The sequence below is a fragment of the Macrosteles quadrilineatus genome, unplaced genomic scaffold, assembly GCF_028750875.1.
Source record: "Macrosteles quadrilineatus isolate MER2022 unplaced genomic scaffold, UCM_ALF_1.0 Scaffold_7__1_contigs__length_78375512, whole genome shotgun sequence".
Lineage (NCBI taxonomy): Eukaryota > Metazoa > Arthropoda > Insecta > Hemiptera > Cicadellidae > Macrosteles > Macrosteles quadrilineatus.
This window is the reverse complement of record NW_026542600.1, coordinates 48,874,291-48,892,528: the sequence shown is the minus strand read 5'-3', so window position 1 is coordinate 48,892,528 and position 18,238 is coordinate 48,874,291. Positions and strand designations below refer to the sequence as shown.

At 34.4% G+C, this 18,238-nt stretch overlaps 1 protein-coding gene across 2 annotated transcripts in view; it reads right to left on the bottom strand.

The window, feature by feature from the left end:
* Positions 1-1,753: 1,753 nt before the first annotated feature.
* LOC128998618 (uncharacterized) overlaps positions 1,754-18,238 on the bottom strand; it is a 146,084-nt gene continuing 129,599 nt past the window's right edge. Inside the window, exons 13-20 of one of the 2 annotated variants that reach the window (XM_054424832.1) lie at positions 14,849-15,112; positions 13,850-13,958; positions 13,286-13,415; positions 12,322-12,399; positions 10,624-10,738; positions 3,976-4,053; positions 3,407-3,472; positions 1,754-2,830 (exon numbers count right to left, since the gene is read on the bottom strand). In XM_054424832.1, coding sequence (XP_054280807.1) covers positions 3,437-3,472; positions 3,976-4,053; positions 10,624-10,738; positions 12,322-12,399; positions 13,286-13,415; positions 13,850-13,958; positions 14,849-15,112 — 810 coding nt within the window. In that variant the 3' untranslated portion in view covers positions 1,754-2,830; positions 3,407-3,436. The remainder of the gene's footprint in view (positions 2,831-3,406; positions 3,473-3,975; positions 4,054-10,623; positions 10,739-12,321; positions 12,400-13,285; positions 13,416-13,849; positions 13,959-14,848; positions 15,113-18,238) is intronic. The other variant, XM_054424833.1, reaches the window with a different exon arrangement.

The following is an 18,238-nucleotide window of genomic DNA, read 5'->3' as shown; positions in this document are numbered from 1 at the left end:
TTTATTTAGAATTAAAATAGACATAATTAATTCACTGAATAATTCATGGTTGTTTAAAGGGTCAAGTATTCAGATAATTATTACATAAGCCTAATTCGGATCTCAGACCTATGAAAGTAATAATTGTTTATTATTTATATTGTAATTCATTGTTGGAATATATTATTGATAAAATGAAATAATTACCTTATCTATAAATAAATAAGTTCTTTATAACTTCATCAGGTCATTTTGTATGCAACCACATCATCAATGTATTAATACATTGTGGTACCGGTATTTCAATAGATTATTTAAGAACAAATATCTAAAATATCAAAACATCAGCAATCCAGTTATGCTGAATATTTATTATCAGAATCACAAAACTAGGACATCTATTGATAAGAACATGGAAATAGTTGAAGTATTAACAAAAATTTTTAAGCTTGATATTAAAGAAGAATCAATTAATTGGGGCTTCAATTAAACACATGTAACATACTTTCTCCCATGCTTGTCAACAACCTTTATCAAGGGTAGGCGGTAGGAGTACTGTGATATTTTATAAAGGAAAATAACAAAAGTTGCAATAACTTTTGAACCGTAATTGTTACAGCAATGGGGGTTGCACTACTTTGTTTAGAATTATAAGGACCATATATAAAACATCAAAGCCGGCTTTTTACATAAAATCCGACATTTGTTATTTTATGGGTTATTAAATGAGATAATAAAATCAAAACAACTCCAGTCTCCAGCGATTTGTTCACATCCTGTGACTATTTTTTTGAATATCAGCGTAATTTGTGGCCATAATCTCAATACTCTTGACAATGTTTTGCGATCGCAGCCATTATCTGAGATCATATTTAAATCACGGCCAAATGTGTGACAATTTCCCGTGATCGTGGCAAGGCAACGCTAGAATTGCAGTTAACGTTGTCATTGTCTTAAGCCATTGCGGAAACATCCACCATAATCTCAATACTAGTGACAATTGTTTGCGACCGCGGCCATTTTCTAGGATGGTATTTCAATTGCGGCAAAATTTGTGATGATTTCCCGCGATCCCGGCAACGGCTGTCATGATTTCTTGCGATCGCGGCAATTTCCGGTATTCGCAATAGTTTCCCACGATTGTAATAATTTTGAACTACGAAAAAAGGGGGAGGACATTTAGTAAGCACCTAATTAATTGTTGAACTTATTAAGAAAACTACTGTGCCAGGGGGCCCCGGGCGCTCGCACCGTCCGCCCATAGGTAAGTTCGGCCCTGACCTCTATCATTTTTGCAATGAAAAGGGTGTGCCTACTAATGCCAATTATAATTTTTTTGCAACAAACCACTTTCTTCAAGAGCACAGACAAATTTCACTTTGGACATCGTAATGTTGTCGCTATGGACAGTGCACTGCATGTGATGCTCCCACGTGCTTTCACTTGACGTTTGATTGTTGCGGTAGAACAGGACAAGTGTGACAGGGCAAAGTCAATGGGGTAAAAACGCATCCTGCTAAATGTGATAGTGTGGCACCGGCCTTACAGTTACAGGATAAAATTAAAAGTGTTTTTGGTACTTAAGTCTATAAGTTAAATGCTTTAAACTCTGTACTTTCTCATGTATGTTAAATACTTTTGGAAACCCCCTCCAAACCTCAAACTAATTAAATAATTCATTCATTATAAAGTTTCACACATAAATGATCATGAACCACAAAAAGCTTGGACTAAATATAATTCATTGTCAACTCGGTATAAATAAAAAGAACAATTAACATTCTAGGTTTATTTATAAACAGTTTTCATTAAGACTACATATATTTTATCATGTCACAGTATTAAAAATTATAAGTAACATAAACATTGGTACTGTTTTACAATTATTAATATAAAATAATATATAAATGATTAACAAACAGTTCTATTAAGAACTATAACATTTTCAAATCCGCCCTAGCATACTTTACAATGACACGATTTGCATTTTGTTTTGGCACTATCTCAAAACTGAGGACAGAAAAGGGATTCAGACCAAACAACTTACATCCAGATGTATCCTGGCATATTAGAAATAATTAGGTAATATTTACAATGCACCAAACGTACCGGCACCTTAGAATATACAAAATATAAATTACTATTTATTTACAGATACTTATAATTTATGTAAAAAAGTTAAGTCACTAGATAGATTTGATGTGATCTTTGAAATGTTAGTTTAGGTTTCTAATGTGAGCTAACCATTCGAGTTTAATCCCGATATAGTCAACTCCTGAGCAAATAGTTCAGTTGTCATGCTGTACATTAAGCATTTTCTAAGTCCACAGACAGACATTGTTATCTTGTGCATATAAATATTAAGTTGGTTAGAAATAGAAATAAGTGAGAATTTTCATTTTTGATGATTTGGTAGTGATAGAAAATATTATAAACACCATTAGCTTTTACTAGCAAACCTGAAATAAAAAAATTGTACCCCAAGCATGAGAGAATGGCCAATAACTATGTATATTTTACAATAAGATACAATTCCATAAAATGCAGTTCTCTAAGACTCCTGAATAAAACAATTAAAGTTTGATTTACATATCGGTCTCAGGTCAATTATTTTATTCTAAGAAGTCTGAAATAATGATAAAGACCACAAGATAAATTCAAGCTACAAAGTTTTTCCTTGAGGTAACTTTGTAAATGTCCTCAATGAAAATTTACAAAATAAATACAAAATTAAGTGTCTATATTTTCTATCTTAAATTAAAATATTATTTACAATGGATGGAGTTGCCTGGCAGAGTCTGTACAGGTGAAGTCCCTTTAATAAATACATCAGACGAGTTATTGAGTGTCACTGAAACAAGATTTTCAAATTATTTAGGTAAAATCTTAAGATGGATAAGTATTAACAACTAGAGTAAACCCTCATTCATGCAGGTCCCATTATTTTAACTTTATCTCGATGGCCATTTGACAGTAATTTGTAAATCCTACAGTACTTCATACTTCCAAGCAAAAAGAATTAAGGTAATAAAATCAAATCAAGTACAGAGGAAACATTCAACGGTACACTTAAGTGGTGTCTAGCACTAGTCGCTTGTGTCTAGGGCAAAGTCCTGCACAGCACCCCTCTCCCTCATGTACTACAATGCTCATGGTGGAGGAAGACACTGTGCCATGTGCAATAGGAATTTATCGCCACTCTATGGCTCTTCCTTGCTCTTCACAAGTACATGTCCAGCACAACATGCTGTTTTATATATATATATATATATATATATATATATATATATATATTTTTATCTCCCACCTTCACATCCTAGGACGCTAGGTTTTATTACTACTTCGAGCTGCATAAAATTAATTCTTCAGAGTTATTTTAAGGGTGATTCCGTCTATTATAATACTGTAAGGTAACCTGAGTGCTTACCTCAAATACGTTACTACTGGGAAATATCTCTCATAGTGAGTCGAAGTTTGAGATGTCACTTCCTTGCTGTAAAAATTGAAATACAAGTCATTTAATGAATTGCCAAACTGCAATATATTTCATAAAATTATATGTATACATTTGAAATGAACACACAATAATCATCAATATCAACTTTATAAGAATTTGAACTGTCAGGAAATAAAAAAATAACAAAAAGATAAAGTTGGCTTCAAGATCAGCACCAAATGCATTTTTGATCAATTCCAATTTTTGATTTAAGAAATACAATATTTTAATGCTTCCTTGCTATGAAAACATATGTAAAATAAGTTAAAAATGAATAGTATGATGTAACAATTCAATATAAACATGACTTTATTGACTCAATGAACAATTATGAAGTATATTACTAGAGATATGAATTTCCTTTCAATGTCAAGCCTTACATATAAAAAAATCACAGCAGAAAGGAACTAAATTTTCTTTGTGTAAATGTATGTTGTTGATTATCCATGCCGTTTAAGTGAATTAAAAATGTTATTCTATTCAAATTATAACAAACTTACTCGATCTGTTTTAAAAAGCTGTGTTTGTGGCATCATAAACGTTGAGCCGATATCTCTTTCCACCATAGTATGGCCCTCCTGCAAAAAATGTCATGTTATTTTATGGCTTAAGGTAATTTAAGAACAATTGTAGATTTAAAAGATCTTTTGTTTATTTCCTTTCACTAACACAGTGAATCAATACTTTTATCATAGTTTCAGATTCCTTTTACTCTGATGACATTTGTACCAGACAAAACAGTACCGTACACTTAAACTTGCACAACTAACAACTCAATCTTGCATGTTCAATTTATATGCTTAACAGGGATACTCACTGTATAAGCAGCAGTGACAAAGTTAATTAGACAATAGACAATAGACAATAGACAAAATCTTTATTGAAATATTCCTAGAGAACATTCATGCGTCAGGTACATAAAATGTACAGTATGTACGTAAACTATTACAGTAATTTGCAATTACAATTAGAATTTTTTTCTTCTTTTTCTTCCTTTTTTCATGGTAGCATATTGTTTAAGAATTCATCCTCAGAGTAGAACGGCCGGTCCATAAGCCATGTTGTCAGGTGCTTCTTGAGCAGATTGGGTTGTTCTCTCTTGAGGTGCTCTGGTAGGTTGTTAAAGTACAGAGCACCTTTGTAGGATGGTTTCTTCTCGTACAGACTCAGATGGTGTTGTGGGAGGGAAAAATTGGCGGCATGTCGTGTGTTGTGCTGGTGTATGTCTCTGTGTCTTGGCTGGGCTGTTTTAGTGGTGTGGATAATGACTTCTCTTATGTAGAGTGAAATTGATGTGAGAATTTTAAGGTTCTTGAAGGCTTCTCGGCAACTGTCTCTGTAGTTCAGGTCGGCAAGGCATCTAATTGCTCTTTTTTGCTTTAGGAGTACTCTTTCCAGGTTGCCTTTTGATGTTCCACCCCAAGTCGCAATGCCATATCTGAGGTGGGACTCGAATAGAGCAAAATATGCAACTTTGGCTACTTCTGGGCTGCAAGCTTGCTTGATCCTACGTATAACGTAGAGACTTGAGCTTAGCTTTTTGCAGAGCTGGTCTATGTGGGGTTTCCATGATAGCTTGGAGTCAATTATGATGCCTAGGTATTTTGTGGTGTTTTGTGTTTGTAGTCCCGGTATTGTAATGTCTGTGTTGTTGCGTTTGGTGGTGAAAGTCATTTGAACGGTTTTGCTTTCGTTTAGAACTAGGTCGTTGGAGGTACAGTATTGCTTTGTTCTCTGGAGTTGTGTGTTGGTTTTCTCTTCCAGATTTTCCATTGTTTTGTCCGCAAATGTGAGAACCGTGTCATCTGCGTACATGGTGGTGTGTCCATCTTCCCCAATCCAACTAGGTAGGTCATTCGTGAGAAGGAGGAAAAGGACTGGGCCAAGTACTGATCCTTGGGGTACTCCTCTTTGCACGTCTACAGCTTTGGATTGGGCCTTATACTTAGTGTTGTTCTTTATGTAGGCTATTTCCACAAGCTGTTTCCGGTTACTAATGTAGCTTTTAAACCATTCTGCTGCTCTTCCTCTCACGCCTAGTGTTTCCAGCTTGAGTAGAAGAAGTTCGTGGTTTAGGCAGTCGAAAGCTTTACTAAAATCTAGGAAGAGGCTTGTTGAAGTGCTGCCTTCTTCTAGTTGGTCTAGTATGTGCTCCGTCAGTTGTATTAAGGCTGTGGCTGTCGATCTGCCTTTGATAAATCCATGCTGTTGACTATTGAGAAGGTTGTGTTCTTGAAGATGGTGTAGGAGTTGGGCTAGTACTATCTTTTCGATTATTTTTGAAAATGTTGATATTAGGGAGATTGGCCTGTAGCTGTTTCTTTCTATCGTTGGTCCATTTTTGTATTTTGGGTAGACTTTAGCTATTTTTAATTTATCTGGGAATTTTCCTTGTGAGAGTGATTTATTTATGAGGTCTGTCAGGGGTATTACTATTTCATTTTTACAGTTTTTTAGAAGTTTAGCTGATACCTCATCAGTTCCGGATGAATTTTTCATCTTTAGAGATTGAATGGCCTTTTGCACTTCTTCTTGTGTGACCCGTCTGAACTGGAGTGTGTGATGTGTTGCTGGTAAGTGGTCTGTTAAGGCATTGGTTCTAGAGTTATTGTTATTTTGGAGTGTTCGGTCGGCTATTGATGAGAAAAAATCATTAAAACAGTTTGAAACTTCTATTGGGTCGTCTATTGTTTTATTGTTGACTTGAAGATGGATTTGGTTTTCAGTATTTGATCTCGCTTCTCTTTCTCAGTTTATTGTTTGCCACAGTGCTTTAGACTTGTTTTCAGCCTGGTTTATGTGAGCTGTGTTGTTTTCTTTCCGAAGCATTTTCAAATGCTGGTCGTACTCCCTTTTTTTAATAGTTGTTCTGGCTTTGTCTTCCATAAGTCCGGTTGTTTGCTCCTTTTCTAAGGCCTTTATATATTCATTTTTAAGTCTAGCCGATTCTTGATTCCAACACTGTCTCCTTTTATGTTGTTTAACTCTTGACGTTTTAAGAGGGCAGGCGTGGTTTAGTGTTGTCTGGATGATGTTGCTGAAATTGTTGTAGGCTTCATCTACGTCATGAGTTTGTATTATAGTTTCCCAGTCTTGTTCTTGTAGCTGTGTCTTAAAGTTATCTATTGTTGTTCTGTTGAAGATTCGTTTATTTTCTTTGATGTTGTTGATGATCGGTTTTCTAGTGATGATTTTTGCGATTTGTGCGGTATGGTCAGATAGTCCTGATGTTATAACTGAGGTTTCCATTTTTGTTGATTATCAATGTTTGAGCATATCCAGTCTATTGATGTTTCTGAGTCACTTGTAATTCGAGTGGGAGGTAGCCTCAGTCTTGAGATATTGAAGGAGGTTAGGAGTTCTTCAATTTTTTCGTTTTCATTGTCATCAACTAGGTTGTTTACATTGATGTCTCCCATTATTAATATTTGCTTATCCGTAGTGAGCACTGTTTCCAGTTGTTCAGAGAGTATATCGATGGCTTGGTCTAGGTTTGCACTTGGTGGCCTGTATACTCCGAGGACCAGCAGTGGATTCCTGTTAAGCTTCAGTTCAAAGAGCACAGTTTCGCAAATTAGTTCTGTTTCCTCGCTACTTGTGCATATGAGTGATACATGCTTTTCCCAGCCACTTCTTACATAAGCGACCACTCCTCCTTTGACATGGGATTTCCTTGAGAAGCCTCCAATAAGTGAGTAATTTTCTACCCACGTGTTTTGCAAGTTTTGTTGTGCTACGCCGTGCTCTGTTATTATGATCAGGTCCGGGTCTTCATCTTGGAGGAAGTGTGCTAGTCTATCAGTTTTTTTAGATAACCAATTTATGTTTTGGTGTAGAATTTTAAGTCCTTGTTGGCTATTAGGTGTTTGAAATTTTACTGTACGGAGTGTCGGAGGGGATGTGTTACATCTTTGAGCTGGTTTTTGTGCTTTTCTCTGGGATGAGGGTGTTCTTCTAAAAAATGATGTTGGGAGGTGGGAGTGTTTAGGGGTTCTTGTGTGCAACTTTGGTTTTTGTTAGTTTGTAGTGTGTTTTTATACTTTGGGAGGGGTGGTTCTGCGATTTTCTCAATGTTGATGTGGTATTTGGAAAGTTCCTGGGAGCTGAGCAAGTTTGCTTGTTGTATCCAACGGCCTAGTTTATCATTACTGCTGGGTGTTATGTAAAGGAATGAGTGTGTGTGCCTTGAGATAGCAACGATGCAGTGGTGCTGCGATTCATAAATGTCTTCTCTTTTAGCAGATGTTCGTATGACAGCTATGTTTTCTGCTTGCCGTCCTTGAAATTCATGTATCGTAGATGCGTTGAAACCTAGCTTGTTTAGTTCTCTTTTCTCAGCTTGTTTGAAGACCAAGCATTTGTATTTATTTTTGTTGAGAGTGAGGTTCAGGCTTTCTAGTCCCTGATACTGCTGTGTCGCCAGTTCTTTCTCTGTCTGGTTGGTGGTTTGCATTCCTTGGCTGTAGAATTTTGAGAGGATGGCTGTGGTGCTCTTTGTGCATCTGTATGTGGTGTTTAGTATTTTTGTTGTTGTGGCTATTTCTGTAATGTTGTGGTATTTAACTTCTAGGTTCTCTGCTCTGTTTATATATGGTATTTGGTTAATGTCGCCAATAAGCAATACTTCTTTAGCAGTTGATAAAATGGCTGCAAAAAGTATTTCTCCGGCATGCATCATTAGGGCTTCGTCGATGAAGAGCCTGTTATAGGTGTTTCCTCTCTTAAGATGTTGGGTGGAGTTTATTATGAATGAATGCACGGTTCGGAAGGTGTCATTGCATTTTGCCTGGCTATGGTCTGGGTGGTTGGTTTTGTATCTCTGTCGGAAGTCCATTGCCGCATCTCTTGTAGGAAACAGGATGAGGTCCCCTGTAGCATAGTTGTTGAGTAGGAAAGTTGTTTTCCCACATCCTGGCACACCTTGGACTAAGTTCAGTTTAGTGTTGTATGAGTTTTTAATGTCAATGTGTTTTGTGCTATTATAGAGATGTAGTTCGTTTAGGAGTATTGTCTCATCTGATACTAAGATGTTTTGATTAATTGCTATGTTGTTTGGAGCAGTTGCATAATTTCCATTACCTTTCCTCAGTAGTTGCACTAGACGTGCTCCATCGAAACCGAATTGGTAAGGTGTTGGGTGTGTTGTTTCTTGTTGGGTGAGGAAGTTTCCAGTGTTCAGGTTTATGATGGCATATTTGTTTTTGGTTCTATTGCAGAAGTCTTGGAGTTTAGGGTCGTCTTTTTGGAGGCTGCTTATATTGTACTCCTTGTATATGGTGTTAAGGTGGTGTAGCAACATCGATTCCTTTGACTTCCAAAGTTCTCTTTGCTCAAGCATCGCTGCTTGAGCGAAGCTTTCCTCACTGTTGGATGGTAGACATGGAGGTTGATAGGTGTTAATTCCTGTGTACGTTCATTTCATACCAGTTTTGTTAGGTGTTTTAATGTCAAACATAATAACGTATATTACTGCATATACAGCAAGTAAAGAGATAATAATTTATAAATAAAAAACTTTTTAAAAACAAAACGTTTTTAAACGCACTAAAAAGTAGAAAATAATTTATACATATGTGGAGAGTATAAATAGTTTTAATATTTAAAACGAAAAACGTGGGGTGCATGCAATAGAATTAACAATTATCTTCACCTATTGAACTAATGTATTATTATCAATTGTATGCACCCCACGTTTTTAGTTTTAAATCTTAAAAATATTTATACTCTCCACATATTTATAAATTATTTTCTACTTTTTAGTGCGTTTAAAAACGTTTTGTTTTAAAAAAGTTTTTTATTTATAGATTATTTTCTACTTTTTAGTTTTTAATGTCCGTGGATGTTAAATGTATTTCAAGCATCCAAGATAGATGCATGTGGGAAATCCAAGGTCTATTTGAGTTTCTTTTTATATAATTATGTATTAGATTGAATATATGGCCTATCTACTAACTGTAAATATATCAATCTATTTCATTTATTGTTTACTTTATAGAATACTAAATAAATAACAATTGACATCATCAACAAACACCTTTATATCTGCAATCAGATTGTTTATCTTTATTTTGATATGTTTGTTTGTATAAAGAATCTCTTGGGAGCATAACTTGTACCTCTTAACCTCTGCTCTTCGAACTGTCAAATTTAAGTATTTACAGCTGACTCAAATTAATTGATATATTTACATTCTTTCAAAATGTAAACATGGAAAATTTGGAAGCCCATGGGGCGTAGCCCAAGGGAAATATGAAAATTAAATTATATAATATTGCATTGTCATCCATTTGTGAGCTTTGTTTCAAATTTCAAGTCTCTAGCTCATCGGGAACTTCGTTTGAAATTTATATCAAAATTTGTAGGAAAGCCGAAGCGAGCTGATAAAAGCAAGCCCATGGGGCGTAGCCCGAGGGAAATATGAAAATTAAATGATGTAATATTGCATTGTCATCCATTTGTGAGCTATGTTTCAAGTTTCAAGTCCGTAGCTCATCGGGAAGTATCAATATTTGCAAGAAAGCGAGTTAATAAAAACTAGCCCATGGGGCGTAGCCCAAGGAAAATATGAAAATAAAATTATATAATATTACATTGTCATCCATTTGTGAGCTATGTTTCAAGTTTCAAGTCTCTAGCTCATCGGGAAGTTAGTATAAAATTGATTGCAAAATTTGTACCGGACAAGAAAGCGAGCTAATAAAAACGTTATAAAAAATAGAACATATCATTAAGCTAAAACCGGAAAACGCTGTATTTCCAAGTGAGGTTCAAAGTTCGCATAATGGAGTAAGTGTTCTGGTCTGGTTAAAATAATGTGTAATTTTTGCAGATCGGCAAGGCCTGACAATCTGGAAGAGTTGGATAATTGGGTCTGCACAGTTCTAATTTTACTTCATGTCTTTCAAAGTTAAATTTTTCAAGATGGATAGCCTCCAACCAAGATATAGTATAAGTGTATTGAATACCTTTGGAGTACCGATAATGTAGGTATACATACTACAAAGGTATTACTCCAGGTATTTTAATATATTTAAACCCCTTATAGTACTTCCTAAGTTGATTTAAAAACAACCAAATCCGGTGGCAGTTCTAAACTAAATGAACTGAGAATTGTAAATATTCTTTTAGCTTATGAACACTCTACTTACATCGTTGTTGCGATGAGAGCTCGTGGAAAGTCGTTTTGAATCGTAATCGCGATGAAGACTTTTTGTCGGAGGATGAATTGTTGTCTCATCGTAGCTTCGTGCCTCGGAAACCGTCCTAAAATCATTACTTATATAAACTTATGAACTTTTTACAGTGTGTGAACCCAAAAAGGACATACTTTCAAAGGATTCTGTTAAGTTAGCAAATTATATGTAATAGTGAAGTAATATTTTTTTAGTCTCTCAGTGCAAAGATTAAAGCAGTGAGCACATCATAGCTGGTTGAAAAGTAACATTTAAAGTTGACGCCATTTCCAAACTGTTTAACAAACAAAATACAAAACCATAATTAGGAAAGATAACCAAGGAACTAAGCCTGATCCAGTTCCAAAGATTAAATCTTCACTGCTGTAAATCTACGTTTTGTGTGTCAAGCTTATAATTTCAATTTTTAATGAGAGGGTGGACAGTAAAAGATGTACACAGGAATATCAAGGAAAACACGAGGCACCATTTATGTAAGATAAACTTGGTATTGTAAAAGAAGAAAGAAGCTTATTCTAACAAATTCCTATTTCCAAATATCCTGTTTATGAGAAACTAAATCTCCAGTTTACTGTTTTTTTTAAAGATTTTCAGGACATAACAATATTTCTTTCATGTATTATAGGACATTTCTTCAAAACACTTGTTATAAATTTCAGATGGCAAAAACCATTTCACATTGTTTAAAAACCTCTGATTGAGAAACACTGGATATTTTTTATTTACTAAATGTCTATAATACTAAAAGTTTTTTTAATGATACTGAAAGATTAATTTATTTAATATAATTGGATGAATAAATAAGAAAATTAAACTTAATTTTTACCAAAATAATATATTTTATGCTAAGAAAACCAGTTGATTAACTTTCTTTGTACAGTAATAGAATTAACCATTCTCGAGTATCAATCATCAAGAATTAAGAAATATACCGATTTTGCTATTTGCTAAAATTTTGTTTCACTTCCTATGATTTTAATTTCATAGTTCAATCAAAAATATCACATTTTTATAGTTGTCACTAAATTGCAATTATTGCTAGAAATGGTCTAGGGCATAACTTGGATCCAAATATTGAAATTGTTAGTACAACGAAATGTAAAAGTCTACACTAGTTTTAAAGACCCTAAGAACTTTATTTTAGAATTAGAGTATTTGGAAACTCATAAACTAGAAAGAAATATTTTGCACAATACTTGACCCAACGTTTATATTGATGGAGCACAAACTGTATGGTAAATATTTTTAATATAGCCTATATTCGTTCTGGTTTTAACTTTGGGCTTAAAAGTTCTTCAGTTCATGTTATACTCTTTTTGCCGTCTATGAGGAGAGTTTATAAATTTGGGAAATAACTGATTAGATTTGTTATGAACCCATAAAATCATTATAAAGTTTGGTAAAGGAAGTTAAAGCTTGAACCTAAAATGTTCTTCAATAGGTGGGTACATACACGTACTTTCAATGCCACATGTATAAAATATTTACCAGTAAATTTTTTAAATTACTACAATGGGTCTTGTATTGTCCAAACAATAGTTTAGTTTACATGCAGTGTTAACCATATGTACCAAATAACAGAGCAAAGAGAAGTAAGAATGGTAAGTAGAAAGATATGAAAACAGAGATAGTAGTTGAAGAATTTCGTCTTACAGTCGATCAACTTTAGTGATGATGTCTTCTAGTTCTGCCTCTAAGGTGGGAGGGGGTGGAATGTCCACAATAATGCAGCTGAAAAAATAGATAAGTAAGCACCAACGCCTTAGTCTTATACCCCAACATATGCTATTATAGTATAACTCTTACCTGGAAAAATTATTGGTTCCATATTCTATGTTTTATTCAATAGTATCTCTACTAAAGTAAAGTTTTGTCTGGAGAACAAAATATTTTAAATTCTTTCAATGCAATGAACTTGGTAACTCAAAGGTGTACAGATGCTGCGAAACAATTTTACCCTAAGTTTTAAGAACATTAATAATTCATAGCAATAAATAGTTTCTTACAAACTCTCTTTGAATAGATTTCTTCGGTGTTTTCATTAAAGCACCAAAAACACACACCTCCTCACATTCGTGTGCGTTGTGAGCCCTAACATGTACGGTACTCTTGAAATTTCATCGGTAACACCAAATTGTTTTAATTTTTTACCAACGACATTTTTATCATAAAAATGTCTCTTTCTCAAGCTCGAACCAGCACATTCCACTTTTAAAGGCGAGTACTATAATCTCTCGACTTCTTGATCATCTACCACAAGCACAGACGTGAAAAAACGTGTCTGTAAACGTGAAAAAAGGTATTCACTACTCCCAAATTATGTTGTGCCTCCTGCAAAAGAATCCTTTTCCAGCCCTGATATGTTTGAAGTAAATTCAAACTTTGTTAAAACTATTGAAGTTAGTATTTATAATTATGCAAGAAACTAGGAAATAATGAAAGGAGGTAGAAAGTTGAATGCCAATCCAATTCCTAATGATAATGTTAAAATTCAACAGCCATAATTTTAACCTTTGGGATTCTACCAGGTTAAGGCTCATCCTTATAGACGATTGATCATAAGGTTCAACTTTTTTTAAGCTTACTAAGATCCAATCACATTCAAAAGTGTTTTTACCTCTCTGCAGTTCGTATGGTGTTGAACTGAGGCTGACTTAGGTCAGTGTGAGGTTCGAGGAAAGCCTCGTCCAGTTCTTTTGTTCGACCGACCGTTGCTGACACCTCGAAGCCAGCTGAGACTAGAGCTCCTGCAATAGTATGGAAATCACAATCATGCTACACTTCTGATAATCAATATTCACTACTTATCCAATAGATACATTTCCACTATAAAAATATTAAAGGGCCTCTGTAGGGTTTATGCTTACAAATGTTTTGTAATTGGCACAATAGAATGCTGAATAGTTGATGACTACAATAGTTTAAAGGCTGAACCACAAAATCCTACAGACCAATTAATTGCAACACATTAATGGCCGAGGGCCCAGTGAAGGACAGTCCCTTTTGGCCCTAATTATTGGTGTAGGGCTATCTATTTGTGTGTGGCTATGACGTCCTAATTATTTACGTGAGGCAAACAGTCTCTTAATTCATTCTTGGTAAGGAGTTTGTGACATGAGACCTGTCTAATTTGCATGTAATTTTTTTTTGCCTTCTAGGAATACACAATAATTCTTCTTACCTGTAGAGGGTTTTCTCGGAGCAGCAGGCTGAGACGAAGATTTTCGTGATCGAAGCTGTTCAGACTGAGTCGTAGAATTACTTGGTTTTCGGCTTGTGTTTCTTGAACCCTGAACATAAAAAAGTGCTCTTGTCAATGAATATAAATGTAAAGCATGGATTGAAATTGTCAAAGAACCATGAACACGAATAAGGTAGGTATAACATGTGTTTCTTGGAAAAACTTTTCACTTTTCAGTGTTTCGGATTAAATTTTAATGTCGGACCTATGTAAACTATGTCCCACATGTGGTCATATTTGGAGCAACTGTCCTAATAAAAAGTAATGTTTAGTTTATTTTAATTTGATTCATGTCAAGATTTATTCTTCTGAGTAAATATTTGGATTTAGTAATATGTTGTATGATTTTATGAAGCATATTACATCCTCATTTTCTTTACTTCTAGGAACTCTGTGATAATCCTACAATAGATAATAACATTTTTTTAAACAGTGAAAAAAATAACATGAAGTCTACATGTTTTGTTGGTGTTTTTGTGTCTTTGCTGTAAGATGCACACGTTTTATTACTGCATGATTTGATATTTTGGTAAATCTACCAGCACTGACTTTTCTCACAATCAAATCTTAGTGGCGTTATCATTAAACAGAGAGGTAAGGAACAGAGGAAACATTTAATGGTAAACTTAAGTTGTGTCTAACACTTCCTGGTGTTTAGGGCAAAGTCAAACACCGCTCCACTTGCTCTCATGTACTACAACCCTCATAGTGTACGAAGACCCTGTTTCCTGTGTGATAGGAATTTCTGCATAGTGCTCACCGTTCAGCTAGGCTCTTCCCTTGCTTGTCACAGGTGTATTTCTAATACAAGATATAGAGCTGAAATCGCACAGTCGTCCCATAAACGTACTTCCTTTATACCTTACTTCTCTGTGATCATTGTCAGGCGAACACTATAACCACAAGCTGTCATACTGCCAAATACAACTTGTTACCAACCTGTTTGTCGGGAGTATTGCGTCCAGGGGTGTCAGGACTGAGGTAGTTGAGTAACTTCTGCTCAGAGGGTCCGAAGGTACTCATAGTGAGCAGAGTGTTGGATGGCTGGGATGGAGCAGGCCTGTACTTGGCCCGAGGGATCATGACAGTTAGGGATCTGTCCCTCTGCTCCATGGAGCCCACAGGCATCGGCACATGCAGAGGAGCTGGCGCTGGGCCCTTAGCCTTCCTTAGCACCTTCTGTCGCTGGGCTGACATTGTCGCCTGCAGCAGAATGAAATTAGCAAATACGAAAGGTTAAAAATGCTGACATTTTAATACATTTTATCAATAGCTATGTCCACACTTGTGCGCTTTCAATTTCAATGTGCTTTTCAGCTTTAAATTCAACATTCAATTCAACATGCATCAACGCAAGCGGTATTGCACTCCCCTTGAGGCATGCGTTTTAGCTGTCCACACTCATGCGCCACCATCCTCACTTTCTAGATACCTTTTCCTAATTGGATGAAGACGGCTATTCTGATAGGAGGGATGGTGAGGCCTATTTAGTGTTAATAAAAATTCCAAAGAGTAAGAAATCATGGTGTACAATGTAGATGAAGAAGTACTATAAAACTCAAAATTTTCTTATCGTATTTGATTTATTTATTGATTTAATATCATCTCAATTAGTTTAATTTATTTTTATTTTTTAACTTTTTTATTAGTCCGTATGTCCCACTAACATAAATGAGAGCGATAATCTTCTATGAATTCTGAGGTTTCTTAGTTATTCAATATGCTTAAACAACTACAACACGGAAGGCTTGTCAAATATGTTAACCAGTTGTCAGTTGAAACGCTTAGAAATCAAGGGCTAGTGGATTCGTCTTGTGTTACACTGTGCTCTATGGAATAGAGCTCATTTCGGGCATGCCTTAAATTTGTTGTTATTGACGCATGCGTCACTTGCGTCCAACTGTGTGGCGCTTAGCGCACACAAAAGTGCACGAGTGTGGACATAGCTATTGACTAGTGTAGACATTCTATGTATGTCAAATAGAATAGTTAAATGAGCCACTTACAGAGTGAGCAGCTTTTAAATAGTAATTTATTAGTTTTTTGATGATTTGGTAATATTCAATAATATTTGACATTCTAGTAGTAGGAAATGATCCCTAGTTTGGACTGAACTTGGTTAGAATTTTTTTAATGAAACAGAAATCAGTAAATTGACTTCAGCACATTCTGTTGGCTCAACTCAACCAGGATGTTTTCAAAATAAAACTTGCTACAACTTTAAAGTAAAACTGCTTGTCTTATCTTGATATTCAAAGATATGTGTGGTTTTCAGACTAGCTTTTGAGCCAGATGTGTCAGTTTTTTTATGATGATCATCCCCATTTTCTATGCTATTTCCTTGAGGTGGTTCTATGCTACCATTAGTTGCTTCTTACCAAACTTCACTACCTAGAATTATTTAAACTACTCTCTACCAGCTCATTTCCTTAAACTATATGTGAAAAAAATCTATATATATTTGTTGGGAAAATACTATTACCTACCCTACTGCCAACAAAGAAAATATGATTTAACATGCTATTGACACAAAAAATTGCACACTTTTCACTGTCTATCGATATTTCTGGGTTTTATCTATTTCTTCTGTAAAGAATATACTATGGACTAAAAGAGAAGAAGAAAGACCTCCCGCCGTATTTTTGTAAATATAGATTATAGTGGTAATTAGAAGATAACTTAACAAGAAACCTGAAGATGCAACACAAGCTGGCCAAGTGCATCTAGGGTGACACAAAAATCATACCTACTCAAGAAGACAGGCAACCACAAAATTAATTTTAATTAATTATTCACATTAGTATAGATAACAAATTCACACAAGTTTAAAATACAATACTGTATGACAAACTATCTCACTTATTTCCAATAGAATTTCACCATATAAGTTGAAAAGTAACAATATTAAATAAATAAACAAATTACTTGATTTTTTAATTACATAGATTGGTGGCAACAAAATAATTAAAAACCTATTCACATCCAACTATTGTAATTGGCTGAACTCTATTTACTAATAACTAACTCAATTACACTTATGTTCCAGAGGTAGAACATGCACAAAGAAATCCTTTGAACCATGTCTCCGGGAGTGTGAATACCAGATATAAATATGAAGTATTATTTGAGGGATGAAAGAAAACAGGAGGTAAATGTGATGCTTGGTGCTTTGTTAGTTCGCGGTGGAGAATATCAAGACAATTGTTGTACTTGTGTTGATGATGCAGCCCATCTACTCTTTCATACAATCACAGTATTCATACCTTCATTCACTATTCACTATTCTTCACTTTCCCCAACAGGGACCTTATACACAAGAAAGAGTCATCTACTTGAAGCGCTCTATAGATAATTAATCTTTTAAATGTTCAAGCCGAGTGTGGTTGTTACTAAATTGCATCTTTTTGTATTCTAGTTATGAATGTTAAAGTTTCTAAAGGTTTTTAAACATACCTAACACATATAAAATTTTATAAATGGACAAATAGTTTCATAAACCAAAAATTATCAAAGTTAATGATAAAATAATAACTAATAATAGCAGATAAATTGTAGATTGGTGTGTAAACCGTGTCTTCTCATTGTTTTATTTAAATAATTTTCTGGAAGGAAATTTTAAAAAGATAATAAGCGAAAATAAGTATCAAGTCAGTTGAAAATGATCATTTGAAGTAGAAATAAAAAGACCGTTTGTTTAGATTTTTATTAAAATAAAGCAGTACTTTATTGTTCTTCATTGAATTTATATTCTGTGAGGAAATTTTTAACAAAGAAACTGTTTAGATTTTTATTAAAATAAAGCAGTACTTTATTGTTCTTGATTGAATTTATATTCTGTGAGGAAATTTTTAACAAAGAAACTGACTTCTTAAGCTGTATAAAAGTCAAAGCAAACAATTTGAAAATAACAACATTTTCAAATGTACTTTATAATTCACATTTTTTACAATTTTGTGACTACATGCGTTTTCTACTTTATCAGAGTTTTTTATTCAATTTCTTTATATGTACATAGTATATTCCCACTTATAATCAAAAACTTAAATTTTCCTTTACCTCAAACCCCTGTTTGTTTGGATAAATTATTTTACACAAATAAATCTCAAAAATAGTACTGTGAGAGTAATATCTTAGAGTAAAATGTTAAAATCAATATTAAATAATTATTCATTTACATTCTAGTTGAAGTTTACAAGAATTTAGGATCGATATGAAATAATTTTCACTGAGGAGGGACGGAATGTTTACAGAACATTTATTTGCAGCCGCTCGTTACAGAGCTCACTCCACCAACTGATGTTTCTTTGAGCTGATCACAAACTGTACTTT